This window comes from Mastigoproctus giganteus, chromosome 5, assembly GCF_048544385.1.
Source record: "Mastigoproctus giganteus isolate SK-2022 chromosome 5, ASM4854438v1, whole genome shotgun sequence".
NCBI lineage: Eukaryota > Metazoa > Arthropoda > Arachnida > Uropygi > Thelyphonidae > Mastigoproctus > Mastigoproctus giganteus.
Window position 1 is genome coordinate 140,789,135 of NC_143579.1, and position 18,399 is coordinate 140,807,533.

At 39.3% G+C, this 18,399-nt stretch overlaps 1 protein-coding gene across 3 annotated transcripts in view; it reads left to right on the forward strand.

Moving 5' to 3' along the window:
• The window catches only part of LOC150085736 (synaptic vesicular amine transporter-like), a 318,170-nt gene that overhangs the window by 211,958 nt on the left and 87,813 nt on the right, over positions 1 to 18,399 (forward strand). For all 3 annotated transcript variants that reach the window (XR_016546977.1, XM_090374208.1, XM_090374207.1), the window contains exon 4: positions 14,549 to 14,607. Coding sequence is in view for 2 of the 3 variants with exons in the window: in XM_090374208.1 (XP_090230334.1) it covers positions 14,549 to 14,607 (59 nt within the window). In the remaining variant the exon portion in view is untranslated. The remainder of the gene's footprint in view (positions 1 to 14,548; positions 14,608 to 18,399) is intronic.

Consider the following 18,399-nt stretch of genomic DNA (forward strand, 5'->3'; position numbering starts at 1 on the left):
ATATTTTCGCAATAAAATAACTATTTCTTTTTTTTTTTCAATACCTTCATTTTTGTATTTCCAAGAATTATTGAAACATTGGCCATTAGTGATAGGGTACGTATTTAAGACTATGTTCAGGACGGTGTTGCACCACAACAGATTTGTTTTTAAGGGTATTAAAGTTCCATGTGGTCGGATCATTAAAATTCAGACTTACATGATTCATTTTAATATTATTTCTGCCAACTGTTGTGAGTTATTGTCCACACTTTGTAATTCTTTTAAAATAACCAACTGTTTGAGCTTTTTCTTGGAGTTCCATTTCAGTGGCATCATCATTTGTTTCATCTTCATTCGAATCATGTTCGTTTTCTTTGTCACTTCCAGGTTTGGAGTGGCTTATTCTAAGCCAGTTTTGTAAATTAACGGAATGTTTTTTCTTCTAATTTCCTCATTATGCAGTCTTTCTACGCAGTACTGATGTTCACGTTTTTCTTTGGTGGCATGTCTAAAACTAATTTGGCCTTTATTGTTTTATTTAAATTATAAATCACAATATCCACGATTACCTGTTTATATAGCAATCACAAACCCACTTAACTTATAACTTATTCAGTTTGTACACAATGCGTGAATTGCGAACAACTGTGCATTCGAGCATGCTCTGATGAAGCGATCGCCTGATTGGTCCCTTCAAAGTTACATTCTGGACAACAACTATGATACTGCATAGTATCATAGTAACACATCTATGATACTATGCAGTATGTACTCAGATGTAAAAAAATTTAAGTTTATTATATTTAGGCTACCCGAATAATGAAATTCATCTGCCGTGCTGTGTATCTTGTCTGTTAATTGCGTGTGTTCTATGGTCGATTTTTCTGTTTTGCTGGACGAAAAACTCACTTTCTGGGGGGGGGGGGAAATCTTGCTATCTACCCCCTAGACCGACTAACTCAGCCACGGAGTGAAAAAAGCCCATTAAGGTTCCTCGCCTCATCGACGGGATTCGAACCCGAGCATTTTCCACCCGATGTGGGGAGGACGGTGACGATACCACTGTGCTACCCACCCAGACCTTGCTCAGATGTATGGATGCATGCAGGCTTGAATCGCCGTGCGAAAATTAATTTTCACTCTTCCTTGCTGTCATCTTGATGCGACATCATCGAGGGGTGTCATTTCGTCAGCTAGCCTCGGGTGTCGAAATAGCTTGGAACTGTACTGATGTGGCGCCCTTCTCCTGTCGCGCCCTTGGCACCTATCCCAATGCCAAGGCGTTCCTACGGCACTGGTTGTTGTCGTGTACCTCGTGGGTGTTCATTATTAAGTTCGCTTCTTGTTCTTCCTTCTTTATTGTCACAGTACCTATGGTCCAGTTTCTTTTTAGTCGTGTCTCGTCCGTGCGGGCAATCCCCGAGTGTTTTATGTGTTCTTTTGTTATGTTTATAGTAGAAGGCTGTTCGCCTGCTTCGTGAATTAACATTTGTACTCAGTCGGTCTCGTCTGTGTTAGGACACTGGGATTTCCTTTTCATTTCACCTGATTAGTTCCAGGCTTTTCTCTGTAGTTACTGTCAAGATATGTGCCTTGGGGCTTAGATTTATCCTGATCCAATTACTTTAGTCAGGATGGAATTTATCCTGGGAGTGTTGTCAGTTGTGGGTGATGGCGTAGTTGGCTCTCCGTCTTGCAAACAATTTCTGGGCAAAACGCTAGCTACTCATCTTTGGTGTCCAGGAGGTGCTGTTCAAGGCCTCTTGGTAGATATCTGATCTTAGTGATTAGGGTGTTGCGTAGGTCGTCATAGAGCTGGCAGTCATGCATGAGGTGTTTCTAGCTGTCTAATCCTCTGCAACACAGGTGGAGTCGTCTTGGATCCCAAGGAGTGATAACTTTGCATTAATGGTCACATGGCCTGTGAATAGATAGGTTGATTGTAAGCCAGAGGAGAACTAGTTGGGTGACGTGGAGTATACCCAAGTCACATTAGGTATGAATTGTTTTTTCTTTAATCATGGTCATTAGTTGTGGGATCCTGGGTCCATTTGTTGGATCCGACTTTGTTGAGCCCGTGTGTATGATCCTGTCCGTAGTTGTCACTTGTCCCTAGGACAGGTCCATTAGTCAGGTTTGCAGGTCTTTGGTCCAATCCGTCATTACTTACGTTTGTTGTTTCTTCCTGGGACGCAGTCCCTTTGTGGATTATCTTGATGGTGACTGTCCATGCACCTTATATGGTTGTTTGTAAAGTCATATATTGTTGGCCTGAGAATCGCTATTGTGGCTGTGGGGGCAGAAGAGTATGCCTTCTGTCAAAAAGATCTTGTGCAAAGTTTGCCAGTGCTTTGTAGCTGTGCTCCTCCTCTAGTAAGTGTTCCTTTTGATTCTCTGGTACATAATGTAATTCCGTAATTAGTCTGCATCGGAGGTCTTCATAAAGCTTGCAGTGGTTCATTAAATGCTCCTACGTTTCCACTAAGCCACAATGAGAGAGGGAAGTGTTGGTCAGTCCAAAGGTCATCAATTTGAATCTGATGGCGCCATGGCCAGTTACGAGATACGTGGCCAGCAATCCTGGGGAGAGCCAACTTGGGTATTTCGGGTATACGGCAGAGATAGTTGGGAGGAATTTTCGCGTTATTTGCCCTTTTGTTGAGTTTTGCCACCGTGTGTGCCAGGATTACTGGAGATACACAGTTAATATTTTCTCTAGTTTCGGTTCGCTGGCTACATTTAATGTTAAATTTAGGCTGGTATCCAGTTTCAGTGGCTGAGTAGGCGGTAGAAGTCAGAGTGCCGGGCACATGGATGACTGGACCCAGAGTATCCCAGCAGAACATCGCCCAAAGCGTGACATCGCCTCCATCGGCTTGTTTTCGTCCCACGGTGCATCCAGGCGCCATCACTTCCCCAAGTAAACGACGCACACGTACCCGGCCGTCCACATGGTGCAACAGGAAAGGTGATTCATCGGACCAGACGGCCTTCTTTAAATCACTCAAGGTCCAGTTTCGATGCTCGCATGCCCATTGTAGGCGCTGTCACCGGTGGACCGTGGTTAGCACTCTGAACGGCCTGCGGCTACGCAACACCTCGCTGATGGTTCGTGGGTTTTCCCTCCTCGGACTACTTTCGGTAGGTACTAATCCCGGCTGACCATAAGCATCCCACCAGCCGTGCCGTTTTGGATATGCTCTGACCCAGTCGTCTGGCCATTAAAATTTGGTCTTTGTCAAACTCGCTTAAGACCGCTACCTTTCCCATCTGAAGAACAAGAGTAACACTGATTAACCCAGCTTAGTATCAGATGTTTTTATACCGTGTCCCGACCCGCGCACGCGCCGTAGTTCACCTGCAGTTGCTTTGATTTGCATAACGACTCGCTGGTCATAATGTTTTGGCTCATCGGTATACACCACATTTCATTTTGAGTTTTCAACTATACTGCTCGACAACATTAACAGAATAAAACGTTTTTCATGAATATTTTATAGTGAACAGTGTAACCGAAGGCGAATATTTGATAAAATAGACATCCTTGCTTGCAAATTTCGTGTATCCAATAGAATCGATCTACCACCTTACAGAGCTACACATTATTCAAATTCACGTCTATAAAAACATGGGTTGTTGCGACCACATCATTCCACTCCCGTTTTTTGGTGTGCTCAGTGGGATAGCCACATATTCAGTACTCAGGATAGCAAGTCGTGTAGATGATTCTTTGAGATGGCAGGTCGTTTGATTTTGTGGTCTTAACCTTTAGAAATAGCGTTGGTCCTTAAGTTTTGCACACCAGTGTATATGTGTAGTGTTGTGTACACTTATTCATCTGACCGTTTGGCTCCTGTTGGGGCCCACTGTTGCCCACACTAAGCCCCGTGGAGGCAGACCAGGCATACACCAGGACAACTTTTATTTTAATCAGGTAGGCCCTGCCACCTAGTTTCATGAGATTTCAGTATCTAGGACCTAAAAAAAAAAGGACACAGGACATTTAAGTTTAGAAAAAGCCAGGAGAGGTTGATGTGGTTGCGGTTTCAATTTAGACATCGTTAATTTTGAATTAGTTGTGTGGGGTTTACGCTGGCTATCAGTCCGAGTAGGGGGGAAGACCGAAGACTGGGGAAAAAAAGAGAAGTATGGGGTCGTAGGGAAGGCAACCAAAGGTCTTGAGTAAAGCATGCCCATGCCTCACCAGGTGACGTATAGTATTTAGTATTAGCAATGGTCACATGGTGCAAGGAAGCCTATGGCTTATGCTGCACCAGCCAAAAAATTTTAATAAAATAAAATAAAAATAATAATAAGAGAAAAGGAAACAGACAACTTATGCGTTTCCCTCCTCCCGTAGGTAAAGTGTAAAGTGCGTTTGGGGTCAAACGGCACCAGGAGTTTCCCCAATCTCCGCGTAGTTTACATTGTCGTTTGATACAGTTCACTGTAAAGGCCAGAGATTTAAAAGTGTATGGATATTGTACATGAGTAGTGTTGTGTACAGTTGTTCTACTGAGCGTAGGTAATTATCCAGCTGACCTTTGAATTTTTCCAAACTGTCAGCCTCTACCACCCATGTTAGTTACCTTAACCCAGTAATTTATAACTCGCTGGCTAAAATAATAAAACTTCCTGCAATCTAATATAAACATCTACCCCCGTAACTTGGAATTATGCCATTGTTTTAGAATCATTTATAACCGTGAAAATTTCGTTCTTATTCATTTTGCTTATGCCTCTGAGAACCTTAAATACCTCAATCAAGTCTCCTCTAAGGTGCCTAGTTTTCCAAGCTCTGCAATCCACATATTGGAAGTCTTTCCTCATATGGATGGCTTTTTGCCGATCTCACCAGGCGAGTTACTCTTTTTTGGACCCTTTCAAGAAGAACAATGCCTTTCTTTAGGTGCGGTCTCCATACTTGAACACAGTATTCCAAGGGTAGTCTAACAATAGTCTTATATAATGGAATTGTCATCCTTATCTCTACTCGCAATTGTTCGATAAATCATCGATAGGGCATAATGGGCCTTCCTTTCAACCAGTCCACAATGCTGGGAGAACTTCACGTCTGACCGTATCGTAAAACCAAAGTCCTCTTTCTGCACTACCGGCTTTAGTTCAACTCCAAGTGTATAAGTTATTTTGGGGTTACTGTTCCCCAGGTGCAATAATTTGCTGGATTAAAGCATAGCTGCCATTTTTCTGACCATTCCTGAAGTTTGTCTTGGTCATTCTGAAGAAGCTCTGCTTGGCGGTGATCATTAACTACTCTGCAGATCTTTACATCTGCAAATTTAGACATCACACCCTTCAGCTGGGGTATTCCTTCATCGATGTCATTTATGAAAATCAGAAACAACAGTGGTCCTAATACTGATCCTTGGGAAACCCCACTTCTTACGTCAACACAATCTGAGGAATAACCATTTATTACAACCCTCTGTCTCCTGCCCTGAAGCCATCTAGCTATCCATCTAAGGATTTTCCCTGTGATTCCAACTTGTTTCAGTTTATAAAGTAACCGCTTATGTGAGACAGTCTTTGCTGAAATCCAAATAAACAATGTCGAAATTATTTCCTAAGTCCGGTTCTTGAGTGACTCTTTAAAAATAACTAACCAGATAGTTAAACATGATTTTCCCTTTGCAAACCATACTGAGTATCCTTCAGAATTCCATTTATATCTAAATGATCCTGAATTCCACCGTCGATCATTGTCTCCATGATTTTCCGTACTACTGAAGTTATACTAACCGGCCGGTAATTTCCCGCTTCCCTCTTAGAACCGCCCTTATGTATTGGAGACACATTGGCACTTTTTCAATCCAACGGAATCACTCCCGAGTCGAGTGATGCTCTCATAATTAGCCCCAATGGTTCAATGCACTCACTTGCTGCCTTCCTTAAGATTATAGGGTATATGTCATCAACCCCAGGAGCCTTACCGGTCTGTAGGTTGGAAATTTTTTTTTTTTTTTTTTTTCTCTCTCTCTCTCTCTCTCTCTCTCTTCATTAAATAAACATGTGAAATTTCAACGTCATTAATTACATTTTTTTTTTAACTTCACTCCCAGAATTTCTCATTGACGTAAAAGGCTTTTCTTCTGTAAATATCGATGCAAAGTAACTGTTGAGTTCATCTGCAACTTCAGCTGGGATATCTAATACTATCCCACGTCCATTACATATGGGTCCAGTCTGATTTGTCCTTCTGTTCTTTGCATTTATATATGTGAAGAATTCCTTATCCCCCCTCCTCTTTTTCTCTTTGCCAGCGATTTCTCATAAACTGCCTTTGCCAGCCTAACCTTTTCTGTGGCACTATTACAGATAAATTTGTAGCCGTTATAGGCGTCAATACTTTTTATTGCTCTAACTTTTCCATGCAGTCTTTTTCTGCTCAAGTAATCTAGAAACTTCATTATTCATCTAACTTGGAATCCTCCTCTTGGAGTATTTTATTTTTTTATTTTTTTTTTATTGGTATATGAGCATTCAAGTGATTAATATTTTAAAAGTACACCATAATTCAATTGTATTCGTGAGATATTTACCCAGTTTAATAGAGGCCATATAGCATCTTAAGCCGTCGTAATTTTCTTTGCTGATGAAGTTAACCCATTCCTTTGCCTTGAACTGCTGCTACCTCTCTTCATCGTCCATCGTAGAACTCACTTCCTGCTACTCGTTCCTGTACTGTCAGCCCTATTATGTCATCTAGTTCATGGGCGATGATGAGGTTTAGAGTATTCTTTTCCCTAGTACTTTTCCTGACATGTTGATACAAATAACAATCGTCTAGTTCAGACCTGGACAAACCTTTTGGCTGAAGGCTCAAATTAGGAATTCATAAAGAAGGCGGGCCGCAAGTAAAATACTATTTTTAGATATATATTATTTGTTATCATGAAGAAATATAACAAAATATTATTCTCTAACAACCAAGAATTTAATGAGATGAATGGAACTGTTTTACATCTTTTACCATTTTAAATTTCGTGTGTTAATTTTGTAGTTTAGATTCTTAAAACTGCTTGTAAATTATCATCGGTCATGCTTGATCGTAAAGAATTTTTATTTAGATTCATGATGGAAAATGTTTGCTCACATATGCAGGTTGATCCAAAAATAACCATCTTTTGGGCAAAATCTTTAAGTTCGTCGAATTTGTCCGAATTAAGAGTGTTGTGAAATTTACAGATTTCCTCACGACGGTGCAATTCCCTTAAATCGGTATCACACTTCAGATCTATAATCTGAAGCTGTAGTTCACTCGGTGCACTATCAATTTCTAGTGAAAATGGGTCGCGTACTATTGCCAAACTTGTCTCAATTTTTCGGAAGTCGCCAAATCTTCGTGAAAAGTCATCATTCAAAGCGTTGATAATTTCACAATATTTTTTAAATTTATTTTCTGGAATCTTCAGCAACTTCATGGTTGGAAAGTGGTCTACATTGTTAATTAATAAATGTCGAAGGAACAACTAGAGTTTTAATTTAAATCCATTCAAACTATTTACCATATCATGGGCGTATAAATTTTTCCCTTGTAACACGGTGTTGAAAGTATTTAAGTGTGTCACGATGTCCAGGGTAAACGCAAAATCACAAATCCAGTTATTATCAGTTAATTCGGGAAAGTCTGTAATATTTTTCAGTTTTAAAAATAAAATGTCATCTTTAAGATCCCATACTCGCCAAAGCTTTTTCTAAGCTAAGCCATCGAATTTGGCGCTGATAAGGAATATCTGTGTACAGTACTCGGATTCAATACCTTGAAGAAAATTAACGAATTGTCTGTTTCAGGCCCCTCGATCGTATTAAATTTACTAAGTTTAAAAATACAAGATGTGACATGTTCAACTTTTAAAACATTTTTACATAATACTTGTCGATGTATAATACAATGAACTGTAATTAAATTATAATCAGGATAATTTTCACAAATTTTATCCTGAATTTTCTTTAACGGTCCAACATTTTTTACCTGTCAAACTTGGTGCTCCGTTACCATTTTGTTCCATTGTAAATTATCTTAAGCATTTTTCAACTTTTTCAAATATATCAGCTCCCGTTGGTTGGGTTTTTAAGAGATTCCATTGAAAGAAGCTCTTCAATAATTTCAAAATTAGAGGTACATCCACGTATGAAAATTAATAACTGCGCAGTATTCTTTTGGGCGTTACTTTCGTCGAGAGTTATCGAGTATCATGTTATGGATTCTAATACTGATAATAATTGCTCATTGAAATTTGTATCGATACATTCAATTCTTCTTACTACGGTTCGCCGAGATAAACTTATGTTCTTAAATTTGTGTTTAATGTCAGGACATATAATTCCACAAGCTTCAGTCATACATTTTTTAATATCGTCTCCATCAGTAAAAGGCTCGTTGCTTTTTGCAATTATATGAGAAATAACAAAACTTGCCTCTACAGTAGCTTCCTTGTTCCTTAGTTACCCGCGTAAACACACTTTGTTGTCTAGATAAATTTTGAATCAATCCATCAGCAGTTTTCTTTCTCGCTTCTGGAGTTAAATTGACACCATATTCGGAATACTGTATTAATATTGTACTCTTTCAGCACTGAGACACTCAAGGCAGATGAGACAAATAGTCTCGTTAATAATATTAGCAAAAAATATTTTGTGTTCCACTCTTCATTGAAGACACGATGCTCTCGTTGAATATTTCGTTTTTATTCATTTTTAAAAGGGCGTGAATATTATTTTTATCGCTACTGGCACCAAGATGATAACCGAAGATAACGCAAAAAAACTAACTGCTGGATGACCGTCAGAGAAAACAGATTGGAACTGCGGCCGGTCAGCAGTCCTATCCTATTACTCCGCCACAGCAGCGAAGCCGTTGTCGTCGTCACCGGTTGTCTGTTACCTTAGTTTCGCGCGGTTAGTTTATAATCGCAAATTATACCGTTATAAAAGCGCCCGTTGGCTCGCTCCGGTTCGCGCACAATTTCAAATTCCATCCGAATTTGAACAATACAGAGATGATAAAACAATTTACAAGTCGACAAATTCTATAATCTATTACATATACAAATTTATTTTTCAAAAAGGCGTCTCAAAAGCATAAAATAAGTAAACTTTTTTTTTCGAAAATACAATTAAGGCTGGCGGGCCGCATGCGACCCGCGGGCCATAGTTTGCCCGGGTCTGGTCTAGTTGATTTATTTATTTTTTCTTCCATGTGGAGTTTCTTCCCATTCTCTCCAATCAATTACAGGCAAATTAAAATCCCCCTTAATAAGACATTCACGCTTACTTGCCATTCCATTTGCATGTAGAAGCTCTGATTATAATCTTCACAATCACCTGACCTGTAGATTACTACCACTCTCATTATACCTTTGCTTCCAACTACCTCACACCATACAGATTCTATTATGCGAAACGTCTGACTCCGGGAAAGCTTTTGTCGCGCTCAGGCTGCTTTTGAAAAGAAGCATGACCCCGCCACCCCTTGTATGTTCTCTATCCTTCCTGAGTGCATTATACATACCGTACCGAAACTCATCATCCCCGATCTCCTGGTGGCAGCACGATTTTGTATGCTCTGTTATGTCAGCGTTACTTGTCCTAAACAGCAGTTTGAATTCACTCATCTTATTGATGACACTTCTGACATTATTGTATAAACAATTACGACTTAGTGTCCTTGTATAGTTAAATACCGAAGGCCGCCGTACCCTAGTGGTCAGGCGCGCGGGTGCATAAGTACACGTGCCTTGAGTGACCGGGATTCAAGCCCGTGACTGCTGAATACGGTGCTGTTTCTTGTATTCTGTGCATCTTGTAAACTTCTCTGACCGTTTAGTCGTCCCAGAGTATAAACAGAAAATTTATTTTTATTTACCCTGACACACCCCTTAAAGTTATTTAAGTTCGCTTCCCTGGCATTTGCTATCCGCTCATTAGAAACGTTTCTACCCTCAGAACATCTTGTTACTATGCTCTGTTGCGGTAACAAACAAAAACTCTTGAGGTAACTGCAAGCGTTAATTTGACCAATATTATCAGATAAACGCGTATCTATATTACTCTTGCTCCCCCTCCCCAAACTAGGGCAAGCTGATAGAAATTTCTCCCCAAAAGCCTTGCAGAGTCCTTCAAGCCTTGAATTAATCCCCAAGACTTTCAGCATATAATCCCTCCTATCGTGCATGGGCAGAAATGCAGACCCATAGATATGGGGTGGCAGGGGGAGGAGACAGGTAGACCGTATCCTTTCCCCCCTACCGGGGAGAGGCAAAAATTTACCAGGTAAGGAGCTGGTATAGATCTCCATTTGGCTATATGGCAGCGAGGCTGCAGTAGTCGTAGTGTCATATGATCATGTCCGGTAGCAAGGCCACTCGTGGGACAGTGTCCCGTCTAAGTTGGATGTCTTCGTCTTTGGTATCCTGTCTTCGGTTAGTACGTTTGTCAGTTTCACGTAGGTCTCACATTTGTTGGTACATAGGTAGGGTTTCTTGGTTCCAGTGTTTGTTCGTCTCGTTGTAGGAAGTGCACCGTCACTATTTCTAGGCGAGACAGCTAGTATCTTCCGTATAATTATCATTGCGGGGTGTGTCCGAAAGGATGTATTGATTTGTTATCTGGCTGGTCGTCTTTCACTCCTGATGTATTGCATTTAGCGTTCTCCTTCTTGAGAAGTGTTCTTCAGCGAAGTTGGTTAGGGCTCTGTATTCCTCTTCTGAATCCAGTAGGTGAAACTTTAGCCCTTTGGGGAGGTGTCTTATATCTTAGGATGCACCTGAGATCCTCGCACTGCGGACAGGCATACTGAGGTGTTCCCAGGTTTCGATCTCCCCACACATACAGTATGGGTCCTCTACGAGGACGAAATCGATTAACTTTGTGTTAAAGGGGCCGTGTCCAGTTAGCAAGTACAGTACGTTGTTTGCAACCCCGGAAAGTAGGCGATTTTAGATAAGTTTTTTTTTTTTTTCTTTTTCAAGTTGCGGCAAGAACTTGTTGGTGATGGCTCCTTTGGTTGTTTCTGCCCAACTGCCCTGTCATACTTGCAGCAGGTGAGATTGAAGCTGGATCTTTTCTACCTTGTGGTTGTTTGCTGGGTCTATTGTATATTCCAGGAAAGTGGCGGTTATTTCCTTAGATAAGTAGTAGAGGAGTCCTATTCTTTCGATTTCAAGGTCAAGTGGAAGTACTGCTGCTATCACCTGCAGCGCTAGGTTACTCACCATTCTGCAGGCGCGGGTGGTAGTGAGTAGGATGGTGGCTTGAATTCCATCCAGGGTTCTCTTATTTACGACCAAGGCAGTTTTGTCGTGCCAGATTGCTGAGGCGTATGTAATTATTGTGAGGAAATTGTCTTGTGGTATAAGGCCAGGCTAGGGTATGCTTTTTGAGACCCCAGTCTTGCCTTGTGACCCTAGCTACCATGGCAGGGTAGTTTCTGATTTTTTGGCTTAGGAATTTGAGATGTAGTTGGAAGGATAAGTTGTGTAGTATGACATCCATGTATTTTAATTGCCTGGCGAACTTGATAGTTTTCCCATCAGTTTTAATCTGTACGTGTTAATTGTCTTCATTTTTTTTTTTTTTTTTCATTTATTTACACACACACACAAAGTATGTACAATTCCAAGATAAATATAAAATTAATTTATATATATACAATTTTATATACATTCTCAATATATCCATCGTGTGTTCTGGTATCGGGGTGGCTCCTAGGCACATGCCCATCTCCACCTTGTCCTCTATGATTGTACAGAAACTCTGTATATAGTGAGCCTGAAAAAGTGTTGGTATTTGGTGTTAGGAGTAGTGAGTGCTGTTGTTATCATCTGTATGTCCTTTTGCGGAGGTAGTGCAATACCGATGGGTGCCAGCAAAAAAAAAAATAATAAAATAAATAATTTTTAAAAAAATGAATGATCTTTTTAAATAAATTAGAAGCGTAGTCTTGCAAGGCTCTGAAATTGCCAGCATTATCCATAAGAACACTGACATTCTCTTCCGATAATTCCGGAACCAGACTCAATAGTGTGTGTGCCTGAATTGTACATACTCTGGGCAATGCAGGAGAACATGTTCCCAGGTCTTAAAGCCGCGACAAGAACAAAATTGGTCCGGCTCTAAACCACGCTCAAAAAGCTTAGACCTCAAGGATCCATGCCCCGTTAACAAATAGGAGGTATACATTTTTGGCGTGAACCATAAATTTATACCTGGAGATGCTAAGTAATCAGCTTGTTGAATATATCTCTTTGTGGTTAGGCCATGTTGACTCTCATCCCATCTTTATTGCCGTATTCCTGTTAGCTCTCTCCAAATTCTAACCTTTTCGTGTTTTATATCATTTGCAGGATCGGATGTTATTTAGTCTAAAAATTGCTTCTTATTTCATCAGCGAAGAGCTCACTCAACTCTACAAAGTACTCAAATTTTCATAGGAGCCTTCAAGCTGGTTATCATAGAGTCGTGGCAGTTTCGAAGAAGCCTCGTGTGAAAAGACCGGCTGACATCAGGTCAATATCAATTGCCTCTGCCTTCCTGAAATGCCTCGAGAAGTGCATCTGTAATGATGTAGCACTCGCAATCTTTGCGCATAGGCCAGAACATACCCATTATGCCATGCCTAATAGATCTACTGTAACCTGCCTACAATCACTATCACAGAAAATACTTCACGCCGGAATGACAACGAAGATCTTCACACCATTTTTCTGGATATGAAATCTGCTTTCGACTAAGTCCAAATAACACCCCTTCTTGCCTTACTTGAGAGATTCTACTGTATATCCGGAAATATGCTCGAGATCCTCAATAATTTTCTATCTAGGAGAATGCTTCACTTCAAAGACAATGGCATTACAGTCACTAAAAGCGTCGAAGTAGGGATTCCACAAGGTGGTTCTCTCTCAGCCTTGCTATTTGCAGCAATATTCGTTCCACTAATGGATCAAATTCCAGCTTTCCTGTCGTATGCTGATGATATTGTATGCTACTTGCCATGCAAACACCATGTTGGTGATTCATACGAAAGACAAACCTCCTCTGAAACAGCTATCTAAATACATTCTTTAAGTTATAAACTTTACGTTTTTCTTTATTCATTCACGAACTAAAATTACCTGTTCCCTTATTTCGCTGTAACAAACTTCTTGAGGCAATAACCTCTTTCCTTAACATTGTTAAATTGAGATTTAACCAAAACACTGGACGAGATTTTTGCCATACAACTATCACATGCCTTTATTTGTTGAGGAATGTCTTGTAATTCCTCAACAAATTGAAGCATTAAAGCTATCCCAATCTACTATCAACTTATCTCATAAACATTGCATCAGTTAATTCCTCTTAACTGCCCCAATCAGATAACAACGAACACCATTCATTTCTTTCATGTTCCAAATCTGAAAAATGATGCCATTGTGTTCACCGGTGGTCAGATCTTCAACCACTTTTCCAATTCTTAATATTATTGATATACTACATAAAATCACATGTATTTGGACTGGCATGTATTGTAGAATAAGTAGGAGGATATCCTGGCACGTTAACAACACCAATCCAGAAGCAGATAGAAACCCTTCCAGAATTACTCCTCTATCATTAGTGCTCCCCACCCCATAAAGAGGCACTGCAATCTAAGGCAATTACAATGTTGCAGGACGCCAATACAAGCTCTCTAATATTGTACATAGTTTTCTATATCATCACCATATTGACAATATATTATTAAATATATAATGCCAACTCAACCAATAATTTGACAAAAGCAAATAAACTCCACTCATTACATAAATTTATAACCTTTCTAACAACAGTTGTTCATTTCTTATTATTTTTGCTTTTGGTTGTACTTCATTGATTACTCTATATTTTTGAGGATAGTCTCTAACCTGATTTCCCACTGTTAGTTTTGACACGGAAGGCTTAAGCTAGAAGAGTTTACAACTATGTTTGTGTGACTGTGTAATTGATTGACTGACTGATTGATTGATTGTTGTAAGGTTTTATACACATCAGCAACACAGGCTATATTGAATTTCCGGAAGAAAAACTATGCTACCCTCGCCTGAGACCGACTAACTCAGATACCTTGTAAAAAAGGCCCATAAAAATTCCCCGAGTCACTGACCTGATTCTAACCCGGTGTAGGGAGGACGGTGATTATACCAAATGTGCTACCTACTGCTCGTGGCTGTATGTATTATGGGCTACCAGGATTTTCTAACTCAGCAGTTCACAATAGTTTTACAGTTTTGGTGGCACTATATTGGATCGAACTCATAACCTCGTAATGGCTGCGTGGCTGCTAATGCTAACTTACCACAACCCGGCCATTGTCATTTTATTTTCTGTTTGTCAGCATCTAGTGCTCAGTAGAGATGATCTACTTGCGCAGTTTTAGTCGAAATTTTTCAAATATTCTATCAGCATATTCCATTTTTTGAATATTGCATAAATGTTTGAAACTAGTATAATTCCAATATTTTTTAAACGTTGTCTTTTCATGTGTTGGAATATATGAATAAATAACCGGAAATGATGTTTCTTTCAGAATTGGATACACGATTCCTATGTTCACTGGATTCATTATCATGTTTCTATCCACCATTAGTAAGTACTTCATGATTTCTAAATATAATGTATAAATGTGACCCATAATGTTTGTTTAATATAAAAATGTGAAAGTGAATCAATTAGATTTTGTAAAACGTTTGATTGGAAGATTAAATTGTCAATCGTAATTGCACAGTGTGTATACTGAAAGATCCCGAATGAATAAGGAAGATACATCTGTTCGATGAAGATGCACATCGGAGAAACGTATCTTCGTTTCAAAAATTGCCTCTACTCAAAGAGCGTGTGCTACTGCACTGCAGCTCCTGACCACTCGGCTACTGAGGCATGGTTAATGAGGCGATGTTAAATTCGTTAGGACCCTTCAAGATAGTCGTCCAGGACAATTCTTATTATTTACACAGCGTCTGATACTTGATAGTCATCTTCTAACTAACAGTCAACCAGATTTTCATTATCAAATATTATTTTTCGAACCAAGCTAACAGATTATAAACAGCAGATTATTTATGCAAGAATTAATTTTTTTTACTTTTCTTATTTGAGGGTCAAAATGAAGATTTGTAAGTATATATGCGCATACGCGCATAAATGATTCAAGGAAGGGGTCTTTTTCTGCATCTCGCCCCAAAACATATACAAATAAATAATTTTTCTGTAATTCATGCCTTCTTCATCGCCAAAGAGTGGCGATTCAATTCCGTACTGAACTTTACCAAACTCTCCGACTCGGCCACTGTGACAGCGAAGTTATTACAGTGATCTACGAATTGCTGACTGAAAATAAACTTCATGAGCTCCAGCCCTCTGTTACTCCCCAGAATTTTATATTTGAATACTCTGGTTGTTGTTTCTCCAAATGAAAATTTGCCTCTTTTGTTCATTTTACCGAGGGGCTTATATACCTCTATTAGGTTTCAACTTCATAATATCTAGTTGCCAAGATATGCAGTTTTCTTTTTGTAAGCCGTTTTTCATATGGCTATCAATTAGCACTCTTCACAGTTCGAATCTAGTAATGCAAGCTGAACGGTGACTGTTCAGCTTGAAAGATATTTTGTGTATTAATGGTACTATGTAGTGCAGGGGTCACAAAATAACAGACTGCGGTCTCCATCTGGACCACTGACAATTTTCACGGATCGGGTATGAGTTGAACATAGTTATTTGATCTGAATGATTTATACATAAAGTAATTATTTTATTTATTTAAATAAATAAGTTTTCTGCTTATACTCTGGGACAACCACATAAAATCAAAAGAGTTCACAAGGTAGAGAGAATACAAGAACATTATACCGTATTTAGTAGTAGCGCGTCCTTGAACCACTGCCACAAAAAAAAAAAACCTTTGCTTTTGTTGTCTTAGTTGGACATGTGACAAACAAAAAATTGAATCGTATTACATAGCGAATACTTTGCGTTATTGATCTCTTAAAACTTCTTCAATATACGTAGTTTTATCTTATAAATACAATTGAATGACACCACTCTGCATGGTCCCGAGTGCCCAGCGATAGTTTCCAAGCGATTTTTTTTGAACGACATAGTGATCTTTCTGAGTGATTTCGTTCTATTTAATTTCTACTGCTTTTCGGATCTTCAGTTCATTTTAAGTGGTCCTGTACCACATAACAAAACTTGCTTAACAGATTTTGAGTTAGAAACCAGAAAGAAAAATCACCTTTCTTTTCTTAGCATATTAATTTTTTTTCACTCACATAATTACTTCTCCAGCCGTTTGGTCACTATGTGGCACCGCTTCTGTCTCCCTGTGGCGTGGTCGGTAACCTGAGGGAAATTTTATCGTTCATAGGTGAAAGGAGTAATCATGGATTTAAATTACTATCCACTTTTAGAGCCTTCAAGCTGAAGACGTCTTCGCGGGTGTAGCACAGTGGTACGTTACAGTCCTCCCCACACCGAGTGGAAAAGTCCCAGGTTCGAATCCCGTCGATGACGGGAGGAACTTTTATGGGCTTTTTTCACTTGTGGCTGTGTTAGTCGGTCTCAGGCATAGATAGCAAGGTTTCTCACCCAGAAACTGCGTTTTTTCGTCCAGCGAAACAGACAAATCAGCCATAGAACACACGCAATTAACAGCCAATAAGGCACAAACCTCGGCAGATGAATTTAGTTATTCGGGTAGCCTAAAGATAATAGTTTGGTGGGTTTTTTTTTTTTTTTTTTTCCCAAGCTCAAGACCATACACATCCAATGAAAATTACTTGAACCAATCTAAAAGGCTTCGTAGGGAAGCACAGTGCCATGACTTGCCAAACTTTCTGGTCATACACTCCCTGTCTACCCAGCCTGTGGGCAAGTTATTACCATTTGTAATTCAAAGATATTTGGAATCTATCATCGGATTACCAAAAATGGTAAAACGACTGCAATCCGGAGACCTCTTGATCGAAACAGCTTCCTCGAAATATTCTGAATGGCTACTAAAAACAACGACATTTGGTAGGCTGCGAGTATCTTTTTCTCCCCACAATACCTTAAATTCATAGGTGTTATCACAGAGTTGGAGCTACTTAGTCTCTGAGGAAGAATTAGTTCAGGAAATTAGCAGTCAAAAAGTAATCGGTGACAAACCAAGAATGACCAGAAGATATCCAAAAAAGATAAATCTCATTCCTACTAGATCTGTCATTTTAACATTTAGCACTCCAGAATTGCCATCCACGGTAAAAGCTTGCTATTTAAACTGCCGAATTCACCCTTGAATTCTGAATCCTATTCGCTGTTTTAAATGCCAGAAATGCAGTCAAACCAACATGCAACAACTAACCCTAAATAATGTCTAATATCATACATTGGAACTGCAGAGAACTAAAGATGAAATGGCTCTTGGAATAACAGAATATCTATATTTTCCTATGCTTTAAGCTTGATTTGATCCATCCACAACTGTACGTGCTCTGTGAGCATTTAATTGGATGAACTTTAGAGCCCTGTCACAAGTCTGATTTAAATTAATACCTATAATTGGTTCTCAATTTAGGCTGTTTTACCATTTTTTGATAGCTGGGAAAATTATTGTCCCTAAGACTATGGTTAAAGTGTATTTTGACCAACTTACATGTAGAACATTTAGATTGTGTGGTTCTACTGTTAGTTTTTATAGTCATGCTAAGTGACTGCGCAGTGGCCACAGATCAGGTCTTTTTGCTGGCATTGCCTGGCTGCATGACCAAATCTGTGGCAGTGGTAACATTTTGCAACTGGGAAATATTCGCTGAATCTATGGCTGATTCAGCCAGCATAGATTCTCTGCTGATGTTTTGTCCTTGGAGAAAGTTCCACAATGGCGTTTAATCGGCTTTTTTTTTTGTTTTTTTGTTTTTTTTTTTGTTCCATGTTTGATTTGTAATTCCTTAGCCATTTCATCTAAAGTTAATTGCTCACTGAAATTTTTATAATAAAAGTCCATCATAACCTCTCATGGGGGTGGTCTTAGGCATGTCAAAGATAATGATATTTGGCTTTCTACCCTTTGGTTTGTAATCCTAGTTTTTAGATTTCAGGATGTCCATTTTTAGTTTCTATATAATCTTTACTGGCTGCCTCAATTATAACACCATTGTTTCTGGTTTCCTTAAGGCTGTTAACTTTCACTTTCTTCGGGAAAGGTTTCAGTTTAGTCGGTACTGTTTCTTTGACTTCACTACTTTTTAATGATGATTTCTCTGTAGCCTTTAATATTATTACATTTGCATCCTTTTTGGGGATTGTCTTTTTTGTCGTTGTTATTATCTCTTTAAGTTGAGTCTGATATTTGTTTTTTGGCAGCTCTAACAGCCTGTGCATAAGTTTGCACATTTA